The sequence below is a fragment of the Castanea sativa genome, chromosome 5 (assembly GCF_040712315.1).
Source record: "Castanea sativa cultivar Marrone di Chiusa Pesio chromosome 5, ASM4071231v1".
NCBI classification, from domain to species: Eukaryota; Viridiplantae; Streptophyta; class Magnoliopsida; order Fagales; family Fagaceae; genus Castanea; species Castanea sativa.
This window is the reverse complement of record NC_134017.1, coordinates 15031317-15058779: the sequence shown is the minus strand read 5'-3', so window position 1 is coordinate 15058779 and position 27463 is coordinate 15031317. Positions and strand designations below refer to the sequence as shown.

Sequence of the window (27463 nt, the reverse complement as noted above, 5' to 3'; positions counted from 1 at the left end):
GGCTGATGATTTTGGAGGGGAGAGGGGTTAAGCTTCATAGAAGAGGGGTCTAAATATAAATTTGTATTTTTTAGCTGAAAATATATCTAATATTTTTTTTTCATTAGCCTAGGGGCAGGGCTTGGGCCCCCTCTTGGATCTGTCCCTACTTGGGTAGGAGGTTTATTGGTCTGCAATGTAATGTAAACTCAAAGTTTTTAAGTTTAATTTACCACACAATTGGCTCATTAGATTTTCAAGGTGTCTCGTGAACAAGGAGTAGAATAAAATGACTGTTAGCTTTTCTTGATGTAAAATGCTAAAACTATTAGTAATTTTACTTCACAATCTCCTCCTATAACAATAAATACAATTAATGTCACATCAATAACATAACGAACAATATTTTTACTTCTATATTTAAAATTGAAATGTTAGCTTGAAAAGATGATGCAGTAAAATTTTAAATACTTACCCACCACTCTTTTACTTACTATTTAGTTAATAAAATACTTGAATTACTGACAATTTTACTTCAAGAAACTTACAATTAATGAGTGTGATAGGTGCTACATTAATATCACAGCAAATAACTTTCTTAATTACCTTTTGATTTTGCGTATTTCAGTATAACTATTAATCGATTATCTATTTCTAAAAAAGGAAATCAATTATCTATGCTTTGCATAAAATTTAATTTAACAAATTGAGAGAAGTATATCAATGTCAATTATAGTTTACAACTTATAAAAGAAAAATAATATTAGAGAAAATTAAAAATAAAATAAAAAGTAAGAGTTTAATAGAATAGGAAAAAATATAGAAGCATATTATTGTTACATTTCAAAAGATATTTTAAAAAAAAAAAATTTGATCTCAGTTTTTTTTTTTTTTTTTTTTTGTAATAATATATTTTCTACTTACTAAATTATGTATAAATATTCAAGCATGGAAAGTGTGGGGACGAGGATCCCATATCTAAGTTAAATGGATGGTTAAGGTTATTTCTGAGGACGCACCTCGGGGACGAGCACCAATTATGTGAGACGCATAAAGTTAAAATATCAAAAAGGAGAGAAAGCAAACTTGGCTTGGAACACATGAAGGATGAAGAAAGAAGGGTGTAGAAGTCATCCCCTCCGCATTAAATCCAAGACAACTACTCATTTTGCCACATTAATGAGGAAGTAACCATGAATAGTGGTAGCACAGCTAAGAGTGTAGGGTATAACTTGCTAGTCTGTTCTGGATGGTACAAGGGTTCTAGGAGTGCAATCTAGCCCTCCAAGTGTAAGATTAAAATGAGTTGTAGTTAAATATATAAGCAAGAGGAAGCTCTAGATGCACAAGAGGAGGCAAAATAGAGAAAAAGAATCTATTCATCTGAAACCTGAACCTCGAACTAGACCCGAGGTCCAACACTTGTATTTTTTAACTAGTTCTTAAACTGTGAAGTAATAGAAAAAGCATTCTTTTTCATTCAGTCCTATGATGTAAACTTTCTTTGTTCGCGTATTGGATATCATAATTAGATTTGACTTCCCATCTCTAAACAAATTTATTGTAATAGCAAAACAGTAAAAATCTTCATTTAAGGCAACTAGTTGATTAACTACTTTTTCACCGTTATAGAAAGTATAACATAAGAATTAAGAAGCTCCACATATTATTTTCTTGTCAAACTCATTATTTTAAGTTCATAAATGTTCATAATATAGTTTTAAATAATTATAATTGGAATATTTTATGAGTTTATGTTAACCAAAACTAAAGAAATTTATGTAAATGCACTTTGAAGTTATCTAATGGCTAAAAATCTTTCCATTCATAAATGGAATTTCGACCTTCAAAAAATAATTAAAAAAAAAAGATTATTCATGTAAAATAAATTCTCAATTGATAAACACAATATTATAAATATAAGTCTGACTTGCATGTTGGAGGACATGTATCGTAGACAGAGTCTAGCTAGCTATCCACGTTTTCTATATTAATGACATTTGTTTTCGAATTTTCTAGTCCAATAAAGGTGGCAATTAGTGGTTTTCAACAATTCAATACTTTTCATGATTTCATCCACAATCGAATCGACCTGTATCAGATCATCTCTCCACGGGTCTCACCCTTTTACCAAAGTCATGTATCTCTCATGAATTAGCTCGAGTGTTTGATGTCTTGCTGCTTTTTATTAATTCGAAGTAAAAATTTTCAAAATTAAAAATATAATATATATACATAAACGGTGAATGGTTTTTTCATAGAATATTTTTTTTTCCTTTTCTTTTTAATTTTTGGGATGATCCATAAAATAATGGTAAGGAAATCATAGTTTACTATTGGTAATCTCACTTTTATATAGATCAACCATTAACATGTATTTTATTGTGATACATATATCCTTTCAAAATAATTAATAAAAATGTTATAAAAAATTTTATTATTGAATTTATAGGACTCGACAGTCAATACATTTGAGGCAATGATTCTCTAGAAAAAAAAATGATGCATTATTCTTAGCGAAGTGAATGCACTTTTACTTTGAAGGAGAAAATATAAGAGCCACACAATTAATCAAAGCACTAGACTCATAAGTATATTTATTTGCGGTTGCTCTTGCTGATATAAGAAAGAGAAATTAAAAATAAAATTATAGTCTATATTTTGTTGTATTATTGTATATACATTGGCTCAAAAGCTCAACCAAAAGATGGAAATGAATGATGGAACCAAGTTGCTTGACAGGTACGACATCATTGAGTGAATATTCCTTAATTTAGCGAATAATTGCAACAACAACAACAAAAAAAGAAAAAAAAAGAAAAAAACAAGAAGAAGATCATAATTAAGCTATGATATTATGTTCTTCTCAACAAAAAAAAAAAAAAAAGCTATAATATTATGCCTATATATACAACCTAAACCAAAACATATATATATAAGCCTCACCTTCTTTGTTTGTAGGCTTAAGGCTTGTTATCTCTCACCTAAACGTAATTAAAAAAAAGGAAAGCGTCACGTTCATGACGTTTCAATGAGACGGCTGACACGACCTCTTTTTTGGTTCTTTCCCTATAATAAAAGTATATAAAAGTAAGAAATTGAACTATATGAAACCTAACTTCTATTTTTAAATGATGCCATTTTTCTCAAATTTATAAATATCTTTTCAAGTGGTCAATAAAGGAGAAATTAAAGTTTAAATCCATATGAAACCGACTTCTATTTTAAAACGATATCATTTTTCTCAAAATTATATATTTCAAGTGGTCAATAAAGGGGGAAATTAAAGTTTAAATCCATATGAAACCTAATTTTTATTTTAAATGATGCAATTTTTTTCATAATTATAATTATATTTCAAGTGGACAATAAAGGAGGAAAAGTTTACACTCATAATGTAGGTTAACTTTATCTCCAATTTTAGGTTATATATACCATGCAGAATGCGACCTTGTTATCTTGAACAATTTTTCTTCAATATAGATGTTCAAGGAAAAAAGAGAAAAACCTACCTGCAGCTATTATAGACGCATAACATTATGATTGCCCACACGTAAAATCTTTTATTATATTAATACGAATTTCAACTAAGTCTAACCTTAGAAACTTGTACTCTTCATACATGTTACTCAAGAAGTATTATTATATAATCGATCAGCAAATTATAATAAATATTGTGAGACTAACGTCGTTGCTTGACTTTAGACTTTAGAGTGAACTTGGAACTTTTACTTCTATATATAACCTCTACCTCTATCAATTGTTTGTTTGTTTTTTTTTTTTTTTTTTAATACTAAAAAAACTATCATTTGTTAAAACTTAACATATAAAAACCAAAAAAAAAGAAAAAGAAAGGAAATGAGAAAATCAAATAGGACAACCTTGCCCTATTTCTGATTTCAAAATTTTAAACATTCAATCTCTTCCTCTCAATAGCAAAATTATTACTATAAAGGAAAAAAAATATAACTTGTTTCTAATCAAACAAATTTGAGACAAAACATAGTTTTAAGTAAATAAACTAACTTTTTTTCCCCCAAATAAGTGAGTTTATTTGCTTAAATCGCTTTTATCACACATTTGAGCAAATAAGCTATAAATAAATAAGCTTAACAAATGCTAAACTTTTACAATAGTATTTTTTGGGTGGGGGGGGGGGGGTTGGAGGAACACAAGACAGTTTGTTTGTTTGTTTGTTTTTGTTTTTAAACATAAAACTCCTTTAAATTTTTGAGTGTAACACTTAATCTTGAAAATTTTTTAGTGTAATATAATTGTCCATATGATCAACTCATGATTTATTTTCATGAATGTTTAAAGTTTTACAGATAAAATTATACCACAGAGATTAAGTATTGCACTCAAAACTATAGAGAGTCCCATATTTAGATACATCACATAAGCTTTTATGTACTTTTATTGATATTTTATTTAATTTTTAGGAAAAAGAAGTGGATTTATAATATAGAAAATTAAAATTTTTACTTTAAAAAACTAATTATTTAAAGAGAAAATTCATGCAACAAGTATAAATAATTCTTCTCTCTCTTTCTCTATTATATATATAGTTAGAGTAGAAGATCTTGTTGCTATTGTTTATATATAAACAAAAAATAATAATATTAAGATATTTTATTTGACGACAAGAGACTTTACTATGAGTTGATTGTCTTCTCATTTTTTTTATTTTTCCTTTGACATTAATCTAGGTTTCACCTTTATTTAATCCTTACATTTAATTATAGTTATCAAACCATTAACCTTTTCATGCGCACTCGACCCAACTTTCCAAAGTGTTCTTTTGTTCTTTTCTTTCACCTATTGCCCCAACTTTCTAAAGTTTTATTTTCTTTCACCTATTTCTGACAGTTTTAACCTATGACATCCGCTTTTAATAATAGTTTTTTATCATCAGACCAAGACTCCAATTGGTTTTTGGTGCAGGTGGAGATTGAATCTCAGATCTCTTATTCAACTATCAGAGACTTTACCAGTTGAGTTAACTAAAACTCACAACTTCATTTGAGCTGTTTGAGTAAAAAAAAAAATATGACTATATATTTACTTGTATTCCAATTTTAAGGGTTTTGAATTTTTAAAGTTATTAATTTACCTATATAGCCTTAGTTTAATTGTTCAGAGGCATATATATATATATATATATAGAGAGAGAGAGAGAGAGAGAGAGAGAGAGAGAGAGAGAGAGAGAGAGAGAGAGAGAGAGAGAGAGAGAGAGAGTATTCTATTTTTATGGAATTTCAATTGATTTTTTTAAACATTAATGTGTTTTATTTTATTTATAAAGAATTTGTTTTATTGTTGAATTATTTTCGATTACATATTAAAAATATTTTTAGAGGACTGAAAAATAAACATTGAAGAATTCTTTTTAATATATAGAAAAATAAAAGTTTATTATTTATCTTATCTGTAAAATTTATCATTTTTATTTGTTTGAATAATAAAAATATATATTTCCAAATTATAATAGATGTAAATTATTAATCTTTACCCAAAAAAATAGAAGAGCCTCTGAATATCTAAACTAAGTTAATATCTTCGTTACCACCTTTGGAGAAAGAAAAAAAAAAGGAAAGAAAAAGAGGTTAAACTCCAACTCACCTCCCTTAGAAAAATTATTGCATACAACGTATGTATTCTACTTCTCACACAATATGTGTTCAACATATGAGCCTCCAAGGATGTAGAACTCAGGACAGATGAAAGAATATCTTGCATGAGATTCCTTCCCTTCCATTACATCCTTATTTGCATCCTCGTTCATGCATCTTCAATTAGAAAAATAATAATAATAATAAAACAAATAGCTGCAGCCACTAGTAAGTATGTACCAAATACAAATCTATTGTTTTATTTTTTTTTTCCACTATATATTTAATCATAACTTAGCATATATTTGTTTTACTTTCCTTATAAAATAATTAAAATTAAAATTTTTTTTTGTGTTCGAATATATATTTAATCATAACTTAGCATATATTTGTTTTTCTTTTCTTATAAAATAACCAAAATTTAAAATGAAAAAAAAAAATTGAACACACATTGTATCATAAATGGTGAAATGTAAAGTAGAACAAAAAATGAGAAATGAATTTATATTTGGTATGTACCTACCTCATATTTAGATAGTTTCAATGTATTTGTGATAATTTTTGTTTTTGATTCAAGGGCTTTCAATTTTACCCATGAGTTTACCCTTAAATGGACTAACACTAGCAAAGAGCATTTACATTAGTTCATATATAATAAAAAAATGTATAGAATTTATATAGTTTTGTCTAAAAATTACTTATATTAGTTTGTGTATAATTGTGTCAATTTACAAGTTTGTTATAGTAACTAAGTAAATTTACATTGATATTATTCATTTTTTATTTAGTTGTTTATTCTTTCTTTATATATCTTGAAGACCAAGGAAGAAAGTTGATAAAGGTTCTTGTGTGCGAAGAAAGAAAAATAATTTAAAAAAACAATAAAATTAATATTTTAATGACATATAATACATATAATATGAAATAAATAATCTGAATATTCTGAAAAACTAGTATATAAAATAGAAAAAATAAGTTAAATATGAATTTTTGCACAATCTAAAGTGAATGCTCTAAATCTAATACTTTTCAAAACCAATCAACTAAGTTTTAATCATTGTTAAATAAAAGAAAAGAAAGTAATTTAATCATTGTTAAATAAAAGAAAAGAAAGTAATTATTCAAGAATTAGATTAGGTTTAAGGACTAAGTTTTTCAGTTTAAAAAAAGTTTGTACTTGTTTTTTTAGAATGAAAAAAGAAAAGAAAAAGAAGGAGAGACTAGCTTGGAAATAGACATGTATTGAATTGTGTGAAAAAATAAAAGTACCAAAAAAGTCAACACACTGTTGGATCGAACGGTGCCTACAAATAAGGGGCATGTAGTGAATTTGGTTCAGTGCTGGCGCCATTCCATAACAGTCAATGGACGCTCCGATTTCAAGCTCTTCTTCTCTTTCCGCACCAAGGTTCCGCTGCTTCGACCCCACCAACTCCTACACCACCACCACACCCAATCACACCCCAATTCCCCGCCACCGCAACAACTACAAGGGCACTTTGGCAATTTCCGTCAACTCCGACCCCAAAATCGTCCCCGGCGAAGCTGGTTATGTTCTTGAGGACGTTCCTCACTTCACCGATTACATTCCTGACCTCCCTGTCCGTATCTCTCTTTCTCTTTAAGGCTTTGTTTGGTTGCTGAGAAATGAAAAGGAAAAAAATGATTTTTTTTTTTATCACTATCGGTCTTTTTGTTGAGAAGAAAATGTAAGGAAAGTGAAGGAAAAAGAGATTTTTGAACTTCTTTTGTTTTTTGAAGTTGTGAAATTTAACTTTTTCTGTTTCTTTCTCTGATGGTTTGTTTGGTTGCCGAGTAAAACAGAGGGAATGCAAGGGAAAAAGGAATTTTATGACTTTCGTCTGGAGCGTTACGATAATATTGCTCGAGACTCTGTTTCGTTGCAGAGAAAAAAAAAACAGAGAAGAAAAAAGTCATTTTTTTTCTCTCTCTGTGGCTTTGTTTGGTTGCTGAGAAATGAATTTTGTGATGAGAAAATGAAAGGAAAGAACAGGAAAAGTGATTTTTTGAACTTTTTAATTTTTGTTTTTAAAGTTTTTAACTTAAACTGATTTTTCTCTCTCTGATGGTCTGTTTGGCGGAGGAGAAAAACAGAGGGGACGTAAGGAAAAGAGGAAATGAAACGAATTTTATGACTTTGCGGTCTGTGTTTATACGATATTATTGCATGAGAGTCTGTTTGGTCTCCGAGAACAAAACAGAGAGAGCAAGGAATTTTATCAATTTATGACTCTCGATGTTGCTTTATATGATAGTATTGCATGAGTCTGTTTGGTTGCAGAGAAAACAGAAGAAAGAAATGGAAATGGAATTTACGAAATTTTCTTTCTTGAATTTATAATTTTCTCTTATTTACGGCCTGTTCGGTTGCGGAGAGAACTGAATTAAAAGAGAAGGAATAGGAATTAATAAGCTTTTTTTACGGTTTATTGCTTTTTTTCTTTTTTGATTGTTATTGCGTTTGTTTATGTTCTTGGAAATTAATATTATGTAATAGTTATAGGAGTTAAATTTTTTTAGTGTTAATTATTTTCTTTTTATTTTTCTAGGGGAAACTATATAACTGAAAAGAAAGTCAGATAATTCTTATTATTTTATTTTATTTTTTAACAGGGACTTTATATTATATATAAAAAAAAAATTCTAAGAAGGCACTAAAAAATAAGCTTTAAGAGAGATCATGATTTTTTTTCTTTCAAAAATATATATTTTTTAAGATTTATATATATATATATATGTATATGTATATGTATGTATGTATGTATGTATGTATTTTTTGTTGTATTTAATGTTTATAAACTAGAAAAACAGAGAGAAAAAAAAAAGAAAGAAGGAAAGAAACTTAATAATTGGGAAGAAAAGCATAGACTGTGATCGCTTTCATGACAATGTAACAAAATAAATTTCAAAGAGCGGTCCGTAATCAACAATTGAAGTTTTATAAGCACTGTGATTACTTCTATTAAATTTGACTTGAAGAGGAAAGGACTTCATGTGAGATGTAGCTTATTCTTTATGTTATGTTATGTTATCATGCAGACATATCCGAATCCGTTACAAGACAATCCTGCCTATTCAGTTGTTAAGTAAGTTGATGCGTAAATTCTTCTTTCTGTAGCCATGTTTGATGGTTAATTTATGCCCGGATGCTATAAACAGATTTGATGATTAATTTAAAATTGTCTTCTGATTTGAGCAGGCAGTATTTTGTTAATGTAGACGATACGGTTGCTCAACGGGTAAATGATCTGTACTGGTTGTTCTTTCTGATGAATTTTTGTTGTTTAATGGCTTTACTGAAATTTAAGTGTATAGTTTTCTAATTCCAATATTGTTCCTTTGTATAGATTGTTGTTGCGAAGGATAGTCCAAGAGGGACACATTTTCGTCGAGCTGGACCTCGTCAAAAGGTCTATACTTTTACTCCCCCTTAGAGTTCATGATATTCTTCTGTCCATGTTATTGTGAATAACGGCACATATTTTGAATGTTTCTCAGGTGTATTTTGAATCAGAGGACGTGCATGCATGTATTGTAACATGTGGTGGTCTATGCCCTGGTCTAAATACAGTGATTAGGGAAATAGTATGTGGATTATACCACATGTATGGTGTCCACAAAGTTCTTGGGATTGAGGTGAGCAAAGGCTTCTGTCATTACATTAAACTTCAGTCTAGGTCCTTGTTTGGATTTTTGGGAAGTACAAGGAAAAGGAAGGTAGAATGCTGACAATGCTTGAAAATGTTGTTGATAGCATTCTTTCTTATATTCTTTTCCTTCTTGTTGAACTTTTTGACATCCGAAAGGAGACCAACACTTTGATTTTATGACTCAACTCTGGTGTTGGTTAGTACTTTATTTGTGATAGTGTTAAAAAAAAGAATGCATAATTATACAATATTGACTAAAAGGGTCTTTTTAATTTTTATACATATAGGGAGGTTACCGAGGTTTTTATGCTCGAAATACAATTCCTTTGACACCAAAGGTGGTGAATGACATCCATAAACGTGGTGGCACCATCCTTGGGTCATCACGCGGAGGCCATGATACCTCTAAAATTGTTGACAGCATTCAGGACCGGGGTATTAATCAGGTTAATTTGTCTGCCCTTTTTAATTCATACATCTGACTGCATTCGTTGCATCTACTTTTGCAAACTAATCCCATGTCAATTTTTTTTTCCTCTTTTAAATATCATCTCAGGTTTACATAATTGGTGGAGATGGAACTCAGAAAGGGGCTTCTGTGATTTTTGAGGTAATTCAGTTTAATGCGGATGCAATGATTTTTTTGATAAACAAGTCTTAACAATGACGGGATTATGTGTGAGTTTGCTAAAATGATAATTATAAAATTGAGTAAGAATAATTACTGGTCATAGTATTTAGTTATTTATAAATAACTTATGAATGCAGGAAATTAGAAGGCGTGGCCTTAAAGTTGTGGTGGCAGGAATACCAAAGACCATTGATAATGACATTCCGGTAGTTCTCAAGCTCAACATCTGAAGTTTTGTTTATTCCCATCTTCTGATCCAAAACTTTGATATGATGTTGGAATTGACTCAATATTGAATATTATGCCCTTTTTGGTTCAGGTTATAGACAAGTCCTTTGGTTTTGACACTGCAGTTGAGGAGGCTCAACGAGCTATTAATGCAGCCCATGTTGAATCAGAGAGCATTGAGAATGGTATTGGATTTGTCAAGTTAATGGGCCGCTACAGTGGTAAGCTTCTTTCCTTTAGTAGCTATTTTAACAGATCAAAGAAGTCACACCTGAAAATTTGTTGGTTTGATTTGAACCTGTGCTTAATGTTACAGTGAAATGAGCTTACACTGAAAAGAGAGCTAAAGACTTTCCTTAGTAATGAACATTCAATTTTTAGGATATACAACTAGGGCCACTATTTAGGATTTTTTTTTTCATTGATTTCGTGACATCTATGCATGTGGACAGCTTCATAATTTATAAGAAGTTCCTCTTTCCTTGTTGCCTTTCTTCCACCCCCCCACCCCCCCCCCCCCCCCCATTTTTTTTTCCTGTAGTTAGAACTTTTTCTCTTTATTTGAGCTATATTTATAATTTGCTAATTATTCTTAGATTTATCATTGATTCACGTGGCAAATCTTAGCATTCTGAGCAAAATTCATCTTTTGCATTTGTCATTTTATGGAATAGAAAATTCAAATTCTAAACCACTTCCTACTAATCCATACCAATATTAATATTTCTCCTCCTTATTTAAGTCTTTCTGTTTTAACTTCTTTCACTTTTTACTTGGTCTTCTTTAATACTACTTTAGCAAGGCGCAAGCATTCTTAAATGATCACATTGATCAACCTAGGGTGCTGATTGCTGAATGGGGCATGTCCGCCTAGTAATTAAGCATCCAGGTCAATTAGTGTTCTCATTAAGTGTCCCCCCCCCCCCCCCCTTTTCTTTTTTTGAGCCATTTCTCTTTCATAAGCTCTTCTTAATTAAATCAGCCATTATAAAGAGAAACAATGTTTCTTAAATTATCTTCACCTCATTCTTGTCATGCAGGATTCATAGCAATGTATGCTACTCTTGCTAGCCGAGATGTGGACTGTTGCTTGATCCCCGAGTCACCCTTTTATCTTGAAGGACCTGGTGGACTATTTGAATTCATTGAGAAAAGATTGAAAGAACATGGACACATGGTTATAGTAATGGCTGAAGGCGCAGGACAAGAGCTGCTTTCTGAATGCATTCGCGCCAATGACCAACAAGATGCTTCTGGTAATAAGCTACTCAAGGATGTGGGTCTATGGATATCTCAGAGGATTAAGGTATAAATTCTAGGATATTTTATTTCACTTTGGTGTTAAATGTATATTTTTATGCCATGCCTTGCAAATTGTGAACATATCAGCTATGATTTAGCAATGAAAGAACTGTAAGAGGAGTATTTGTGTAGTGACTTCTAAGTTCTAACTAGAGGCTTTGCCTATAATTTCCTTTTTGCTTTGGGACATGATACCGGAGACTTCTGAAGTAATTCAAGTTATTCAACTGTATAAGGTGCCCCTTTTCAGTTTGACAAATAGTAAGCGATTAGCACTGCAACATGGTGAATTGAGTGTCACTCACTTCAATTGATATGATTTATAGAGAATCATGTGGGGGATTATAATTTTTATTTCTTTTCAGAGAAATGCTGTTAATTACTGGTGACTAGATTACAAACATGAAAAGTTCTTCCAAGTTAATCATAGGTTTTTTGTTGCTCAGGATCACTTCAAGAAACGGAAGATGGCTATAAATCTCAAATATATAGGTTAGTTTATTGAAATAATTTCTTCTTATTATATGTTTCTTTTTCAATTTGTCCTTCAATATGATTAGAAAATGATAAGACTTTGTTTGCTTGCAGATCCCACTTATATGATACGTGCTGTTCCGAGCAATGCATCTGATAATGTTTATTGCACCCTCCTTGCACACAGTGCAATTCATGGTGCAATGGCAGGGTATACAGGCTTCACAGTTGGCCCTGTTAATGGAAGACATGCTTACATACCATTCCGGGTGAGTTTCTTTGATTCAAAACAAATTTCTTATCTTCCCTTAAATCATATTTAGTTGTCTATATGGGCTATTTGCACGTAACTGCTGGAATTGCATATATATGGCCCCTGCATGAGCGAGCAATCTGAAACTATCCTTCTTGCTACATTATACATATCCAGGAAGCCCAATTGAACAAAGTTCCAGTTTACGACATCATGCAAATTGAACAGATTTAATTGACATTTGATAATATCAAGCCTAATTTTCTCCTCTTTAAATATTGCCGAAGGGAACTTGCATCTTATCCAAAAAAAGAAAGAAAAAAAATTCCAGTGGATTAAACGAGAGATGAGCTCTTTCAATTAAAGCTGGAGCAATATCAGTTTTATTACTAGCAACTACGACTTTCTTTTTCTAAAACTCTTATGGACTAGTTTGCTCAAGTAAATCGAATTTTCTGTGCAGCGGGTGATCGAGACACAAAACAAGGTTGTGATAACTGACAGGATGTGGGCAAGACTGCTGTGTTCAACCAATCAGCCAAGCTTTTTGGACCATAAAGATGTCATCGGAGACAAGAACGAGGAAGTACCACAAATCCAATCAATAAACGGGGAGAACCATTTAGAAGCAACAGCAACTAAGCATAGAGACCTGAAAGATGTCACTGAGGACACGAGAGAGGAAGAACCACCAATCCTGCTAGTAAATGGGAACAGCATTTAGAAGCCATAATGGCTAACCAAAAGTGACTAGCAGCACCAATTCAATTTGAGCAGCTGCTAATTTTAAGTTATCTGTCATTGGGAGTACCCCTTTTCTTTTTCTTTTTGTTGCATGCTGATATAAGTTCTACCAAGTGAACCCTATACCCAGTGGTGATTCATATAATTTTAGTGTGAAATTACCCTACCATAGATGGGGGCTACACTACTTTCATAAAGAACCACTATATTATTCTGAACGGTGGTTATGACATTATTATACGGGGGAATATACAATTATCTCTGAGCATTTCATAAGTACTAAATACATATATTTGCACTTAAATTCTGTGTCTACGTGCATTTCTCCACTTCATTGTAGATCAGATTGGAGAGAGAGAGAGAGTTACAAACATCGAAGATCTTGAGGAAACATGTCATGGCAATTTTTTCCTCTCCCCCCTGCTTCCCTAAACCAAGCATACCCATGAGAAAGACAGGCCTTCGCTTTGAAGGCTGGTATATACCTTTTCCATGAGAAAACCCTAGTTCGTAGCTTTGAAGGCTAAGCCAGCAAGGCCATCTATAAGACTAGTGATTAGCAAATACGACTCAATCTTGCCATTTCCAGCATGGACACAGTTTTACTCCAAAATATACCATGTGACAACTTAAAAGATTATTTACTATGAGTTTCAATTAGTTTAATAAGTAAAGTCTTTTGTTGTTGAATAAAAAATCTAGAATTCAACCCCGGTTTACACTAAAAACCAATCGGTGTCTTGACTTAATGATAAAAAACAATTATTATGAAATAGACGCTATAGGTTTTTAATACTATCATATCTATAAAATAAAAATAAAAAGATTATATGCGTGTACTTTTTATTACATAACTTGCTTAATAATTATTTAATTTGTTCAAATGTTAAATACACGAAAAAGGTTTTATAATCATCAATGATCTTGTAATGGGCTGGAGGAATAATATGTCCAATATATAAGGAAGCAACAGGATAAGTGGAACTCTAAAGTTCAATAACAATCCTTTGCATCACTCTGACTCTATGAACAAGTTTTATTTTAAGTTTACCAAGGCCAAAAGGAATCTTTAAACAAATCTGTCATGTACAATGTCAGTTTGCTTAGGAGCTTACACCGCTGCAACTGGCAAGCAAATATTATTCCTTACTAACATAACCAAATCATTCTCAACAGGAAAAGTTTTTCCATTTAAAATTGTTATTGCCACCACTCGCTTGAATAATGCATGAGATGCTCATTCTTGTGAAGTTTCTCCAGCAACATTTTATTAGCTTTGGCGCTATCATTCTTCTGACAAAGTTTCGAACATGAAGCATCTTATCATTTACATTTTGTCAATGATACACCAAGGACTGATGTGGAATGCAGCAGCACATTTAAATACATAAAGGAAAATAGTCAAAATACAATATAATTGATTAGGGATCAGCAAAGGGCTCCAAAATAAACAATATATTCATTTTGCTATGCGGTTGTAATAATTGTACTATTTTTCATGTGTAACATTTTCATACCTAAAATTTACAGAATTTCTACAAATCTTAATGTAACACAAGGAGTAAACCTGATGTCCATCTTCATTTCACCTGAACACAGTGTTAATAACTTCTTTCAGATTCCTGCAGCCTATGATTTCCATTCCTTCAAAACCATGAGATCCTAAAGATTTCTCGGCTGATTTGGGAACAATACACATTTTATAGCCCAGTTTTGCCACTGTGTTTACCCTTTTCTCCATTCTAGGTACCTAAAATATTGAAACGAAACAGTTTCAAAAATCAAAAGTATCATTTAAGCAGGAAAATAATAAACAAAGGAAAAAGCATTCCATATATATGTGCTAGCTGCAATGCTAGCAAATCTCAGATGAACTGCTAAGACAAGGTCCACTTATAAACTTTGGTATTGCATTCTTGAAATGAATTCTAAACACCAATCAACAATATCCAATAATTTTATCAACATTTTGTGCATGGAATTAGTTGCTTTGCCTAGCTCTAGGCTTACTACTATCAGAAAGGTTACTTGGGCTCAGCTCCATTCACAAATCAGGCTCACCAATCTAGTCAAAACTTTGGCAAGCAGACAATAAAGAGGGCCAAGCGTTGATAGAGTCCAAACTCCAATAAGTTCTACATATGAAGTGTCATGCCCTGCCCCCATGTGCATGATATTGTCCTCTTTGGGCGGCCCGAAGGCTCTCTTAGTCCCTCAAGGTTTTGTTCTTCCCATGTGACACCAAGTCGAGGACAATATCGTGCACATGGGGGCGAGGCGTGACAAATGGTATCAGAGCCAAGGACGGCTCTCCTCTGAGGGTGTGGGTGAGGCAAGAGGCCAAAAGTCCCACATCGCTTAAGTGAGCGTCCAGAGCCTGGCTCATAAGAGGTGCCCTTCTTTGATGTGTATGAGGCCTTTTCCCACGAGGCTTGGTGTCACGTGGGAAGAACAAAACCTTGAGGGACTAAGAGAGCCTTCGGGCCGCCCAAAGAGGACAATATCGTGCACATGGGGGGCGGGGCGTGACATGAAGAACATAATAACTCAGCTAAACTGCAGTATCACTAAACAAAAACTAAGTAGTAAAATCTGGCGGGGCCTGCCTGAAATCCTTTTTACATTCTTTTTTTCAGAAGGGCTAGCAGAAAAATAAAATCTGGAAATGCTGGAGGATATACTTTGTGCATAGGAAATATATAACTGAATGCAATATAAGCAACAAAAGTAACTGTCACAAATGGAATAGAAAGAAGATTCCATAAGTGGAAACAGGGAAGGAGATGCTACCAGACTGGCTGAGTTCAACAAAGATTGTACGTCTGAAACTTTGTTACTGAAAGTAACTTTTTTTAATAAATTATTAGAGCAATGTTAATAATTAATACCAATAAAATGGAACCATATTGCTTACCATGCGAAGCTCACCACCAAGTCCAACTTCACCAATGAATGCAATATTGTTTGGAATAGGAAACTCCAAAAAACTGGAGACAAAAAAAAAAAAAAAAAAAAAAAAGAAGAAGAAGAAGAAGAAGGAAAAAGATAATCATAATCAGTAAATACATCCAAGGGGCAAGAGAGTGAAAAAAGAAAGTACTGCAGGAGGCAATTTTTATTTTTATTTCAATCAACATTGCAAAACTTGTAGAAATGCTGAAACATACTAACATATACATCAAGTTGGATGCTTAAAATTTGCTATGAAAATCTCATAAAGTATGTAAAATCCAATATTTAATTTAAAGAAATAAAGCATGAAAGTTGGGAAAAAGGTAATGAGGTGAACTGGATCATAAAACACATGCCTGCTACAAATTGCTGCTGCTACTGCAAGATCCCCAGCAGTCTCACTCAGCTTCACCCCACTAACAACATTTAAAAAGATTGCCTATAGTAAAAAGTACAAAAACAAGGGAACACATTAGCTAGTACCATTGAGTTAAAACACATTAACTATATATGGAAAAAGGATCAATAAAGGCCAAAGTACTTAACATAGCTCAAGAGATAGCCAAATACAAGGGAACACATTTCATAATTGTATAATCAACTGCACCATCTTTTTTCTGAAATACATCAATCTCTGAATAAAGGCACCAAAGGACTTGGTATTTAAAAAATTACACCAATGGCAACAATAAAGTCACCATGGAGGATTTGCATTGAAACCAAAAAAAAAAAAAAATCATGTGATTGAATACTTCTACTGACTATAGTACTCAAATGAAAACGCATTAAAGCTTTTAGCAGTTTAAGGTGATGTGCAGATTTTTCAATGAATTTGTTAGAATAATGGTCTGGTGTCAAAATTTTTAGAGTCTTATGTGCTAGTTTCCTAGATCAGCCGTGTATGTCATGGAGGTTGGGTATGAGTGTAGGATAAGTAGGGTTTATCAGGATCTGCTGTGTATGGAATAATAGTATTTTGTTTAAATGGCATATATTCAAATTCTTCCAAACATAATTTGAATGTTATTTTCAACTGATATTTCTCTTATATTCATGTGTTTGTCAGTATATTAAAAACACTGATTCTATTGTTATTAAAAGCATAACGTGTTGCCCTCATCATGCTTCATAAGCTTAAAAAATAGCTCTGCACTTTTTTTTTTTTTGATAAGTCATTATGTTTTCCCTTGTTACCTTGTCCTCAAAACATTATAAAGTTTTCACTAATCTTTTTCAGTTGAAAGCCTCAATCCTGGAAAAACTTCAAAAGAAATTAAATGACAGAAAACCCAGTTATAAGCCACATAACTATAGAGAAGAAAACTGAATTGGGGAACAACCATTATAGAGGTGGAGGGATGAAATTCTCTTCCAATCCATATGCGGCTATCAAATGACTATCCACGAGCATTTTTAATTATATCTTATTTAGGCATGTGACTTATTTAAATACTTAATGAGTTGTTCGATTAAAATGCACGTTGATGGTCATCTGATTGCCACATACTAGGTTAAAGGATATTCATCCAAACCGATTTAAGATAAAACTTTATCTATTACGGAAACATCAACTTACATTCTCTTGAAGCTTTAGGCCAGTTTGCTTCATCAGAACCTACAATGTATACAAGATTCAAGATGGTAAGCTTACAAGTGTGGACCATCATTTAAGGCAACCTTTTATGTTCTGCCAAGAAGTAAAATGTCATCTTGATGATCATCTAGAATAGTTATTTGAATTATTTATTTAAAAAAAAAAAAAAAAAACTGAAAAGCAATAGCAGTGACAAAGTGGGCCTTACCCTCTGGTTGCTGAAAATAAAATATAACACATATTTCCACAAAAAAAAAAAAAATTTTAAGACTACATTTTTTCTGTTTTGAATTCTAAATTAAAATACACACACACACACACACACACACACACATATATATATATTCAAATAAGCCCAACAGTTTGTCTTGCAGCTGAGGAAAGATCTTTGTTAGAATTATAGTTAAATGATTGAATTCACAATTTCCTAAATGCTTAAACTATTGGGAGAATCAATAATCTATTATGATATTAGAGCATGTAGTCTTGAGTTTGAACCCTGTCCTTAGGTCAATGCATGAACAACCACATTGGCCTAATTGACTTTATAAACAAATCAAAGGTTGGCCTAATCTGATTGCTAAATACAAATGCTAGGTTCAATTGAATCATTGTAATCTCACAAACAAAGTGGAACTGGAACCTGCAAAGCACTAGCAGCATGAGAGTAGAACATCACGATGGCAATGAGCATTTGAAAACTACAATTTGATAAGGTGGGTATCAGATTACATGACAAAGAGAATGTTTAATTTAATTATTTCTCACCATCCAAGGAAATTTTGTGAAACATTGCAAAAAGATAGAGATCTGTATAGTAGATATTGCATGAGCATGTATATTAAAAGAACTCCAGAGCATTGCTTACAGAAATAATCATGTCAGCTCTGCTTGCTTGAATGCCATTAACTTGCCTTGCAGCTGTTGACCCAGATGCACATAATGCCTACACAGATATTCAAACGTCAGTCAAAATTTTTCTAGACAAGTCAATATGATAGCAAGTCTATTACAGTCAAGTCTTTGGATTCCATTTATTCATTGGAAAGCAATACCTCAAAGTCTATAGATTTTCTGGAAGTAGATAATTTTGACTTAATCTTTCAATTCATTGCTAGTTAATGTTGCAAATCAATTGAAAATTATTTAAGTTATTATCAATAAAATTGCAATCAGTTTATTTCTTTCATCTTGTGGATCCAAATTTCTTTCTTTTTAATTTACTGAGCCCCTCATGAATTAAAGGATTTGCTCTATCTAGAATGAGATCTAGCGCTACTTTTGTTTCCTTTTTGTGTCATAGAATCATATAGTTTGTAGAAACATGTCAAAGTTAAATGTATGCTGCAACAAAGGATTAAAAAAGAAGTACAAAATTACCAAAAAACTACCTGAACTTCAATTAGGAAAGTTCGAGATCCATCCATAATCACAGCCACAGCTAGTCCAGCTAAATACTCTGAATCTGAGTACTGATCACTTAAAAACATCTCACTGGGGTTTGAAACAGCTTGCAGCCCGGATTGTGACATTTCAAATACTCCAAGCTGACAGCAAGCATTAATCCTATCATCAACACAAACTGAAGAAACTCTAGTAATATTTAGAAGGATGACGAAGCTCCTATTAAGTAAACCTTCCCATTCAATTTTTAGGTGAACAACCTTTACTGAAATGAAAATCATATGCATCCTCTAGCCCCTATTCTAAAAAAAAAAAACATAGCTCAAAAAATACATAATTGCCTAAGTAATATAAGCGTTACACTCAAAAATAAAAACTTCAAGGAGAAAGCCTATTGTCAATTTATACTAACTTAGAGCTCTGTAAGAAATGCATTCAATTCATTGCTAGAGATTGAGCTTTGGTGCAATGGCAAATCCCTTCCACCAAAAGTGACAAGTCGCAGGTTTGAGTCCAGGAATTAGTCTCTCCAAAAATGATTGCGGTAAGGCTGCCCAACCATGACCTCTCCAAGACCCCACAAGAAAAGTGGAAGTTTTGAGCATGGATACTACTTTTTTTTAAGAAATGTATTCAAAATGAAACTTTATTTATTGATTACCATGCCTTTTTGATAAGTAACTTATATAACTTGTCAACATGTTCTTTTTCGTTTTGATGCTAGACCATGTGAGATAAACTACACAACTTACACAAAAAAGATTGAAGACAGACCACTTTGCTCAATCAACATCAATAAGCTCAATTCTCTCTCAAAAAAAAAAAAATTCAATAAGCTCAAGATGACTTGAGTGCGTCAGCTAGTGTAGCCATGGACAGAAAAGCAAGCACAACCAAAATATGAACCAACAACTTCAAACACAAAAATAAAACTTAATACAGTCATGACAATCATCACTATCAGTGCTGCCAACCAAAAGATGTTAAGATAAGGATTGAAGGGCAATATGCCCATTTAGTTAATTCTAAATGGTTCTGCATGCAATTTTTAAGTGGAATGTAATTTGAAGCATAAACAGCATAATGATGTAGGATACATATTATAAATAAAATTGAAGCAACAGCATCTCTTGATGGAATACCTCATCAGTGGATCCGAAACGATTCTTCAGAGATCTAAGCAAACGATAGGATGAGTACTTCTCCCCCTAATTATTGACATGAGAATATCAGTTATCTATTTCTGGCATCATAGCATAATTAGCACATCCATCACATTTGGAAGCTCCAACTAACCATGAAATACATACATTGCAAGAAGCTAATTATTTTTAGTAATATGCATGCAAGACAGGATATAATAAAACCACTCAGGTGAGAATAAAGTAAAATCTTGATGGCTTCCAATGCAAGGAATATCCAATCTCCAACTGGCTAACTTGGCAAAGTCTAGAATAATTTATGGTTGTGGTTCTAATTTGATACAGGATATTAAGGATCCAAAAATAGACTACATGCTGGTAAAAGAATATATATATACATGTGTGTGTGTGTGTTTGTTTGATGGGGGGGGGGGGATTTGAATCCTGGACGTCTTTGTTGGAAACATCAGGAGGTGCCAATTGAGCTACGAGGCTCCTAGCACTAGTGAAAGAAAATATAAAAAGGTAGACTACAAAGTGACCAGATGCCACCTTTACCAACTATGCAGGAACAGAAAAGGTAACAAGGTACCAACTTCCATATATAAAACAACATCAACAATGTGCTCCAAGACATGAGGTCCTGCTAAATCTCCAGATTTTGTCACATGTCCAATCTGAAATACAAAAGAGCAGAAAAGCATTACTTAGCTATCACAAAAGTTGAAAACTTAAAAATTGATAGACAATATTTGAAGAAAACCCTACAGATCAGTCTAATACAATACCGTATTATCAACTGATCATACTCTGAAAAAGAAAAGGTTACACTTAAATGCATGTCTAAAGTAAAGAAGATAAATAAAAAGTTAAAACACTTGAGAAAACTACTCGAGTGCCAAAACAAAGGTGATGCTTAGCATTGCATAACCAACTTATCAGTCATACTAAACAAAGGTGAAGCTTAGCGTTGCATATCCAACTTATCAGTCACACTATTATATGTTCAGCCCAGGAGGGGATAAAGTCTGGAGGTTCACTTGTTATGAGTTCAGGTGATGCTCAGTATTGCATATCCAACTTATCAATCATACTATTATAAGTTCAGCCCATAAGAGGATAAGTTTGGAGGTACACTTGTTAGTTTTGGGATTCCACGTTGATGAACGAAGGTGATGGAGCCTTTGATGAAAAAAACAATTTAGTCTTTGCAAATCACTATCAACATTATCGTATTTTTAGTGCAATGAGGATTAATTAAGGAATTGGGTAAGAAGTCAAAAGCTGGCCACTATTTCCAATAATAATGGGAAGAACTTAAGAAGAAGGTGGTGGGTACTATTCGTTTAAGTCTTTCCCTAGAAGTATAGTGTGTTGAACGAGATTTCACCTTAAGAACAATGAAAAATGTTAAAGAAGATAAATATGTTAAAAGCCATTTACAAGTAGTTTGTACTTGAAGAAAGAGTTAATCAATTGCTTGTGGAGGAAATTACTAAAATTAAGAATCATATGTATGCTTTTAAAATTTAACTACTCGATTCTCGAATATAAATACCAAGATTGAGGAGGATCAAGCCCTATTGCTTTTAGGCTCACTTTCACCTTCCTATGATACTTGGTGAAATCCAAATCAAGCCAGGGTAGGAGTATGTAGTGCAAGAAGAATTTTGATATAAAGAAGTCAAGATCAAAGTCCAGTGCTAATATCGTCAACAGGTACAACATAACTAATATCAACATAAGAAGTTAAAACTTGACCTAGAAAAAGTCAAGTTTGCAGAAGTACACAAATACAACAATTGCTGCAATAGATATCATGGATGAAAATAGTGGCAATGTTCTTGTAGTTAGCAAAAATACAGATTCCATTAAAAAAATTGTGGGTTTTAGATTCTGCCAGCTACTTTTGTATGTGTAGTGATAAAGGGAGGTATATGTTTAGGAATAGAGGCAGGTCTGACACAAAAAAAGATTATGATGAAAGTTCTGTTATTAGAAATGTGGAATGTAAAGAAATAGAAACAGGTACAATAAAAATTAATATGTTCAATGAGGGCGTGAAGATTTTGGGTAGTGTGAGACATGTACCAAAACTTAGAAGAAATATAATATCTTTAGGTTGCTTGAATTATTTTGGTATTTTGGCTATGGATAATATTCTATAAGAGGCAATGTTATATAAGTTAATAGAATTGTTCTGGTGGTAATGAAGGAAGAGATACGTGAAATGCATAGAGGAGCAAAACCAAAGAGGAGCCTTTAGTTCAACAACCGAAGAGGAAAGATATTAATGGATAGAAAAGAGGATAATTTGTAGAGATTGCAACTGGTTTGGTTATGAAGCTGAGCTTGAGCGCGAATTTACAATTTGCTTAAACTCAACTAATCATATAGGGAGCTCCCTTTCCCAACAAAAGGGAGCAAGAGCACTTTTGGGCGTATTGTGGATTTAGGTTGGTTTATATTTGTGAGAGCTTGTGGATGAGGTTGTAATTCATATTTGTGATAATAATTTATTATTGATGTTGCCTATGGATCTAGGCATAGAGTTTATTATACCATATTAATTTTGTATCTTGTGTTGCTTGTCTTTTATTGTTTTTTGTGTTTATTCAAAACAAGAGGACATAAGCAGTAAAAACTAATAACTGACAAGAAAATGGCATGGAACAAGAGAATCTTGAAACAATTTCATGCAGAGCAGATTGTTGATCATAGTCTCTTTTTACAGTGGCAATATAATAAAGATTTTCAAATTTAAACAGAAACAAAACATAACCAACACACACAGGTGAAAACCCACTAGATAATGAAGTAAAAAATGATTAACTCACCATCAACAAAAAAAAATCTATCGGAATTATTTTTTATTGGTAAGATATATAGGCACCCAGTGAATCATGAACCCATAACCTCACCCTCTATCCCATTATTATGGGAGGAGAATGTACCATTTGAGCTAGAACTCATTGGCAAATCGTCTGCTCCCATCATCAAGTGCTTATCATTCAAAACAACCATAAATTTGGCAACTTTTAATGAAGCTGAAGACCTATGAAGCATGGACACTTCATTTGGGGTGCCGTACCTGTGTTGGACACGGGACACATCTGGGAGGCTGGGAGGGACACCTATCTTTTATTTCTTTTTATCAATCTTGAACACTTATCTAGTTATCTTTTATTTACACTTTTGGATATCATTCTTGGTTTGTATTCTAATTTCTAAACATCATTTATTAGTCATGAATTCACTTTATTATCCATTATTGCTCTTAAATTGATATATGTTTAACATTAAATGAAAAAAAAATCTTAACAATATAAATAAAAATATATTTAAGTTTTATAATTAATTAATATGCATATCCCTACTGTGCTGAGTCCTACTTTTTTAAAAATTGCCGTGTCATACCAGAACCCGTGCCCGTGCTTCCTAGCTAAAGACAAGCCAAACAATTTTAAACCCCCAATGCTGACAAATGCAACTTAAAGGATTTAACATAAAACATTAAATTGTCTTATTAAAATAAAAAATAAAATAAAATAAAAGATTAGTGGAGTGCTTAAACACTCAGACCTAGATGTGATGAATATGCATCCAAAAACGTCAAATGCTAGCTTCCTTTCAGACTTGGACAATGTATACGCACCAAAAGAATGGGGATGTTAGTCTTCTGCGCAAAACGCAGCAAGGCTGATGTGCATTCCTTCACCTGTCATGGATCAGGGCAATCTCAAAACCCACTATATGTACTGTCCAGAAACCACCACATAACATCACATCAAATATGTGCACTTTAAAAGTTATAATCTGGTCCAAAGTGCATTATTATATTCATAATCTAAGAGAAGGTAAGAATATAAGAAACCATTTTCAAATTGAAAATTTTTTGAGTTGTTGACAACCTAAAAGAGAAATTAGTGTGAATATAAATGCTACACAAAATACTCTAAAATCAGAGGATTTGGATACATTACCAAATAGAAAAAAACATATTCAAACAGAAAAGGGAGCTAGGAGCCTAGTACTATTCCATTGTATGCATCACCTTGAAAAAAGCAGAACAGAACTAGCCGGCCCATATGGGTCAAACATCTTGAGCTAAAACCAGGTTTTTTTTTTTGTTTGCCTGGTATGGTATAAGGATTGAAACTTCTAACCTGTGCAGGCCCTCCAGCACTTCCAGCCACACCTTCTAAATAAACTGTTTGAATTGAATCGACAATTATAACCCGAGGTGAGAGGGGCTGACTTTTCCCTAATATGTCCTGAAAGCAGGCAAATGCACCAATTATTTTAGGCTACATTCACCAATGTTCCAGATATGCAGACCAGCAGTTTTATACTTATCAAGCATTTGATAGATATTTACAACTAGTAGTTTCTAAGCATGACTTACTGGACAAATTGCACCTCATCTTTTTCTTTTTTCCTTTTTTCATAAGTCAGGTTGCACCTCATCTTAAATCAACAAGAGTTTTCACTTTGCATCAATGTCCTCTTCAAACATTCACTTATCATTTATAACACTATATATTGGATTTAATGAAACTTGTCTTTTTTCTGCCACTTGATGCTGATATCTTACATCAATACTATGTGACCCAATGAGAAATCCAACAACGTAGATTTGAAACTCAAAAAACAAGAGTGATTTATATCAAACTAAAATTACATAAATCATTAGAATGATTTGAGTACAAGCAACATGATTGGTTGAAATTAGAATGATCATTAAAATAAATATATAAAAATTTTCAAGTCCAAAATCAAGCACCTCAATCTCAGTATTAGAATATAAGAAAATTTCATCTGCTCCTATACTCAAACAGTCAGCTCTGTTTCCAATTTGCTCAACACTCTGCCAGAAGGGAGAAACAGCGTTAAAGTTACTTCTAGATACATAGCAAGGTCCAAGGAAAGTGAAAAAAATAATCCACACAAACATGGTGAAATCACAAATTCCATTTTTAGAAACACTAAATTGAAGATTTAACTCTATCTAGATTCAACACATCACAGGCTTATGGAAACCATTTCAAGAATAAGAGGACTTGAGTCTATTTCAAAAGCATTAGAAGCAATATTCCCCAACTTAATTGAGTATAATTAAACCATCAGTTAAAAATTAAAACTAAAAATTTGCCCCTTATTTCATGTTCGTGTGCTTCTTACCTAACAAGGAAGATAATATGCCTACCAAGAATTAGGAAGCTAAAACACGACCAAAAATGTATTGACAGAATAAAGTTTTCTGCTTTCATCATGGCAACAAGCCAGTATGAAGTTTCACAAATGCTAACCTCTTCACCAGAAACATACACAACTGGTGCTGGTTGACCAAGATCATTCCTTTCAGCTATCATAGCAGCAATCTTTGAATCAAAAGTAAGAATTGATATCAGAATAAAACCATTTGTAGAGAAATATAATAATTATGAGTGCAGCCAACGGTATAAAAAGTTCAAGTATTTCTGAGCAATTTTAAGAAACAAAGTCATCTGTATGCTCACAATGTAAAGCTACATAGATGAAAATTTGATCCTTAACAAATTTATACCTGCAACAACAGTGTACTCTTGCCAACTCCAGGATCACCACCAACTAAAACCAAAGAACCTTCAAAACCCAAAAAGATACACAGCTAAAATAAGCATTGAACTCTCTTTGAATTAGAAGCTCAAACATTCAACTAATAGAATAGTTTGTCACGGGAGCAGAAGAATTAACTAACGACAAAATTTATCACAGGCTAAAAAATAGCAGAACAGGAATCATTTTGCCAGATTAATAACCAAGGCAGAGGCTTGTATATAAATTGTTCTTTTAAACATTAAGTAAAATGTAACTTAGTGAAAACTAGTTCAAAACCATTTCTATATAATTCAACACTAAAATCTTCACCCAAAAAAAAAAAAAAAATAGCCATCAGATGTTAATTGTATAAATCAAAACAAGGCCACTCTGCAAGAAAGGATGTTTGTGTTCAAAAATCACAATTCAGAAACCAAAAGAATTGCTGATGTATGAACTGAAAAATATAGATGAGAGAAATTATAATTTTGTTTAACTTATGATTTTTAGATTTAACATCCAACGAAAATTAATTTTATTAAAAGAATGTGTGTATTTTTTTTTTTCCTTTGAGGCAGCAACTATAGCAATAGCCAGTCAACAAGCCACAGAGAAATAGAGCCAAATAGCATAATCTTATCATTCCCAAAAGCTATATTGACATTAAACAATACCCATCAAACACACATTAATTGAATTTCATGATGTCAATATTATGTTCTACTAACTTTTAGCTAACAATACTCATCATAGTCATAGAAAGGTCGAGAAAACGAAAGCAAAAAAATATTAAAAAGCAATAAAAACACTAAATGGCAAACCTGGTACAATACCACCACCAAGCACCCTAGAAACCTCATTTCCAAAGGGTCCATACCTAAATACGAATCACAAAACACAAAATCACATATCTTTAAGAAAAAAACCACCATGCAATTCTTAAATAAACATAATATGCAATTAAATTTTACAAAACAACAAGATGATCCACGTCATCAAAAATTATTTTTTATGTTGGTAAGTTAGTTGAGTTGAGAGCTCATTGGCGCCAAGTCAGCAATTTATGTGACACATTTTCTCGGTGGAAATGAAGTGATTTTCTTTGCAACCAAACAGAGAGTGAGAGTACCAAACTCACAGTGGAATTCGCCAATTCAACTGATTGATCCCTCGATTGACGTCCGTCAACCGCATCGGCCGCAACTCTCCGGCCTTAGGCGAGAGCCACGTCTTCCCCTCGGAAACCTCAGCCGATCCGCCTTCCGAAAACCGCTTCAAGGTACCAATGGCATTGCACTGGCGGCACGTGCCCCACCACTGCCCGTCGGAGTGGCCGCAATCGGCGCAGACCCAAGAGAATCTCGCCTTCCCTTTCTTCTTGTTCCCGACTATGTCCAAATTGGGCTTCTTCGCATTCCCATTTCCGTCGGTGCCAGGGGCAGGGTCGTAAATAGACCAAGCGCGAGGGGCGGTTTCGGCGGTGGAGTTGGAATGGTGGAGAGAGGGAGTGGAGTGAAGGAAGTGGCGGGAAAATTGGGGATAAGAAGAGAGTGAATTGGGAATCGAAGGATTGAGGCGGTGCAGTCTCTGGGTTTTGGTGTGTAAGATGAGTCTTACAGCTCTCATGTCTGAGACTTGCATATGAGAGAGACAGAGAATGTGTGTGTGTGTCTGGGTTTATCTAGGGTTTATGTGAGAGGGGTTTTTGTTGAAAATTGAAATATATGACAGAACCCCGCGAATTTCAAATCTATTTTTTCAAAAAATAATTTGAGTTTTTTATTTTCCCAATTTTTTTTAGTGTACTTTGATACTTTCTTTAATTTTTTTTAGAAGGTACTTTCTTTACTTATTTAGATCAAAATAAAGTTGTTTGGATAAAATAGAAGATAAAAAG

General features: G+C 32.8%; 1 protein-coding gene and 1 pseudogene across 1 annotated transcript; one reads left to right on the top strand and one right to left on the bottom strand.

Moving 5' to 3' along the window:
• The first annotated feature begins 6918 nt into the window (after positions 1–6918).
• Positions 6919–13064, top strand: LOC142633555 (ATP-dependent 6-phosphofructokinase 7-like; annotated as a pseudogene).
• A 1228-nt stretch (positions 13065–14292) lies between these two features.
• LOC142633616 (uncharacterized) lies at positions 14293–27257 on the bottom strand. Its single transcript, XM_075807859.1, has 15 exons — positions 26705–27257; positions 26388–26443; positions 25553–25611; positions 25296–25367; positions 24770–24853; positions 24153–24260; positions 23642–23704; positions 20583–20663; positions 19987–20052; positions 18832–18987; positions 18309–18386; positions 17423–17461; positions 16203–16285; positions 15809–15881; positions 14293–14644 (listed from the first exon to the last, which is right to left on the bottom strand). Exons 1-15 carry the CDS (start codon positions 27205–27207, stop codon positions 14480–14482), a joined length of 1686 nt encoding a protein of 561 aa, XP_075663974.1. The 5' UTR covers positions 27208–27257; the 3' UTR covers positions 14293–14479.
• Between the last annotated feature and the right edge of the window lie 206 nt (positions 27258–27463).